The sequence below is a fragment of the Fukomys damarensis genome, unplaced genomic scaffold (genome assembly GCF_012274545.1).
Source record: "Fukomys damarensis isolate Sample0158 unplaced genomic scaffold, DMR_v1.0_HiC HiC_scaffold_16, whole genome shotgun sequence".
Classification (NCBI taxonomy): Eukaryota; Metazoa; Chordata; class Mammalia; order Rodentia; family Bathyergidae; genus Fukomys; species Fukomys damarensis.
This window is the reverse complement of record NW_022900928.1, coordinates 72668443-72671157: the sequence shown is the minus strand read 5'-3', so window position 1 is coordinate 72671157 and position 2715 is coordinate 72668443. Positions and strand designations below refer to the sequence as shown.

The window sequence follows — 2715 nt, the reverse complement described above, 5'->3', positions numbered from 1 at the left end:
TTTTTTTTTTTTTTTTTCTTCAAGTGAGTGAACCCGGGCGACGCACAGGGCGCCCTCCGCAGTGTGCGCAGGGAAGTGCACCAAGGCTGCGGAGGCAGAGCAGCATGCTGGGTGCAGGATGGTAGGCGAGAAGCGAAAGAAGGGAAATTTGGGAGAGCGGGGTGGGGGGGGGGAAGGAGTGCGAATGGGGACCACGTTAGACTGCAGCGCTAACTAAAAGGGCATGGACTTGGCAACTCCGCGACGAAGCCTGCCTGAGAGGGAGTCTCTGGGACGCAGGGGGCTCCTGAAGCTGGCAGGTTGGTGGCAAAGAGGGGGTCACAACACTGTAGGAAAGTCTTGTCACTGCGAAGGGACGCGGCATCCATCTCTCCTCCGGAACTGAGGAGAGAGAAGGTCTGAGAGCCCAACCTCCCCTGGTCTTCACCTCCCCCAGGCCGTGCCCCTTTCTGAACAGAGCACCAGGACGGGGAGTTCAGGGCCTCCAGTCACCCCACCCGAGTCACTGAGCTGCGGCGAGCCCGCGGCAGGTACGTGAGTGAGTCGCGGTGTGCACGGCCCTCGGGCGGCCCCGAGCAGCCAAATGAAGGCGACTGCATGTCTGGGTTGGTCCAGGTGTGTCCCTGTCGCAGCCTCGGGAGTCTGGAGGCATCTGAAAACCCGCAGGTGCTTGTGCCCCGGCTGGGAGGGGTGGGGGTGGGGACAGAGGGAAGGGCTGGGGAGCCGGTCCTCTTCGCCCCCCTATCATCTCCCCACCCTCGCTGCTTCGGGATCTGATTCGTTACCTTCGAAAATGCTTAGATCTTCGGTCCAGGGTGGGGCAGAAGAGAAGGTAGAGAAGGAAAAACAGGTGACTCCTGGAACCCGCCACACCCTTACTCTTTTCCCGTCCACCTGCTCGGTCCTAGTACTCCACCCATACCTCAGTCTACACTCTACTGCACCTTCAGCCCGTCCTCAGATAAGGCTTCCCTTTCCTTCTGAGGAAAGCTGGGAAACCGGAGCCCACCCAGCCCGCCCGCCGGCCGGCCTCACCTGTCCTAGTCTCCACTGGGGCCGCCGCCCGTGCTTCCCCGGGCGCCCCCAGCTCCGCCTGGTCCCCCGGGGCCCGGACCCTTCCGGCCACGCTCTCCACTCTTTATCTTCTTCCGCGCCATGTGGCCCCGGAAACTCGCCTGAATTTTGGCAGCGGCCGCATTGGCACCAGGATCGTCCAGCGGGATGTCTAGAATGTCGTCCTCCGGCTTGGAGCAGGCGCTCTCCTGGGGAGGGCAGGGAGGTTTTAGTGAGGTGACTGGGCAGACACTCTGCGGATTTAGGTTAGGACTAGAGCCCTAGGGGATTGAGACCGGGCAAAGCGGATGGGAGGGAGGTGAGGGAGCTGAGCTGCATCTATATGAGTGTGCGTGTTTCCTCCTGGCTAGCAGCAGGTGGAAGAGGAAGGGTCAGGACCAGGTGGATGCAAGTCAAGAATGAGAGACGCATGGTGGGGTGGGATGCAAGAAACCGAACAGCCTTTTTTAATAGCCATTAACAGTAGGCAAGCTGCAGGGTTAAGAGGACTGTGAAATTAGGCAGCAGACGCTCTGGATATGGCCACCCACCCCCTGCCTGCAGAGGGTGCCTCTAGCTCAGAAGGGTCCCTTCCAACTCCAGGCTTCTCTGGGGAGAGGGTGCAAAAGGCTCAGCGAGACAGCCTCTCCCTGCAGAGATCTGCACCAGAGCTCATTACTAGAATTAGGAAGAGGATGGGGCCACTGCTCAGCGGGTCAGCCAAGCCGACTGAGGGCAAGAGGTCTGGAGACTGCTTTCTCGTGGATCCTCTATTTCCTACTCTTCTCCAGGTTGAACCAAAAACAAAAAGAGGAGATAGTCTGAAGAAAAAGTGTCACTTAAAAAGGAAGAAAGAAAGAAGACAAGGAAATGATCAGTAGAAGCAAGAAGCCCTTCCCTGTTGCACTGGGAAAAAAGGAATTAGGACAATGGCTACCATTTAAGCACTTATTTTGTTCCAGGTGCACTGACATGGTGTTTTACAGACATTATTTAATCCTCAACAATAAAGTGATGAGATGCCCTTTTAATAGTGTACCATAATAAAACTGATGATTGGAATGCTTTAAAAAACTGATGGGAATTATACAGATGGTTATCATTGGACTAAAGATTCAAACCTTTGTGTATCAGAGCCCAGAATACAGTTTTAACCCCTATTTAGTAGAATAAGCAAGTGCAGTCCAGAAAGCCACCTGAGGCTCTACCCCTTGCTATAAGTCTGTGGTCTTGGCCAAGTTATGTAATCCTTCCCTATCTTAGCTCCTTTGTCTGAAAAATCAGGATAATATCCACCTCTATGGGTAGTGGGGAAGAATTAGCATGATATGCACAAAGTTTTCGGCACAGTCTAGTTGCTCAATAAAATGGTAGCTATATGATGGTTTTATATAATATTAAGTTGATCAAAATAGTTGCCTCTGTAGAATAAAAGTGTCCACATAATGAGTTCCACACAATGACCCACTAATACAGTCATGTACCACATAAAGATGTTTTGATCAATGACAGGTATATAATGATAGTCCCATCAGATTAGAACACCTGGAGTTATCACAGTTGTCTTAGTTTGTGTAGCTATACTGGAGGTCTTCTACGTGATTACTGGCTAACAATACTTGTTTTTGGTTTTTTTTTTTTTTTTTTTTTTTTTTTTTTTTT

The 2715-nt window shown here is 52.4% G+C and overlaps 1 protein-coding gene across 1 annotated transcript in view; it reads right to left on the bottom strand.

Annotated features, from left to right (window-relative positions):
• Positions 1-301: 301 nt before the first annotated feature.
• Positions 302-2715, bottom strand: part of Nrgn (neurogranin) — an 8927-nt gene continuing 6513 nt past the window's right edge. The window contains exons 3-5 of the mRNA XM_010628716.3: positions 1036-1262; positions 786-803; positions 302-381 (exon numbers count right to left, since the gene is read on the bottom strand). Coding sequence (XP_010627018.1) covers positions 1041-1262 — 222 coding nt within the window. The 3' untranslated portion in view covers positions 302-381; positions 786-803; positions 1036-1040. The remainder of the gene's footprint in view (positions 382-785; positions 804-1035; positions 1263-2715) is intronic.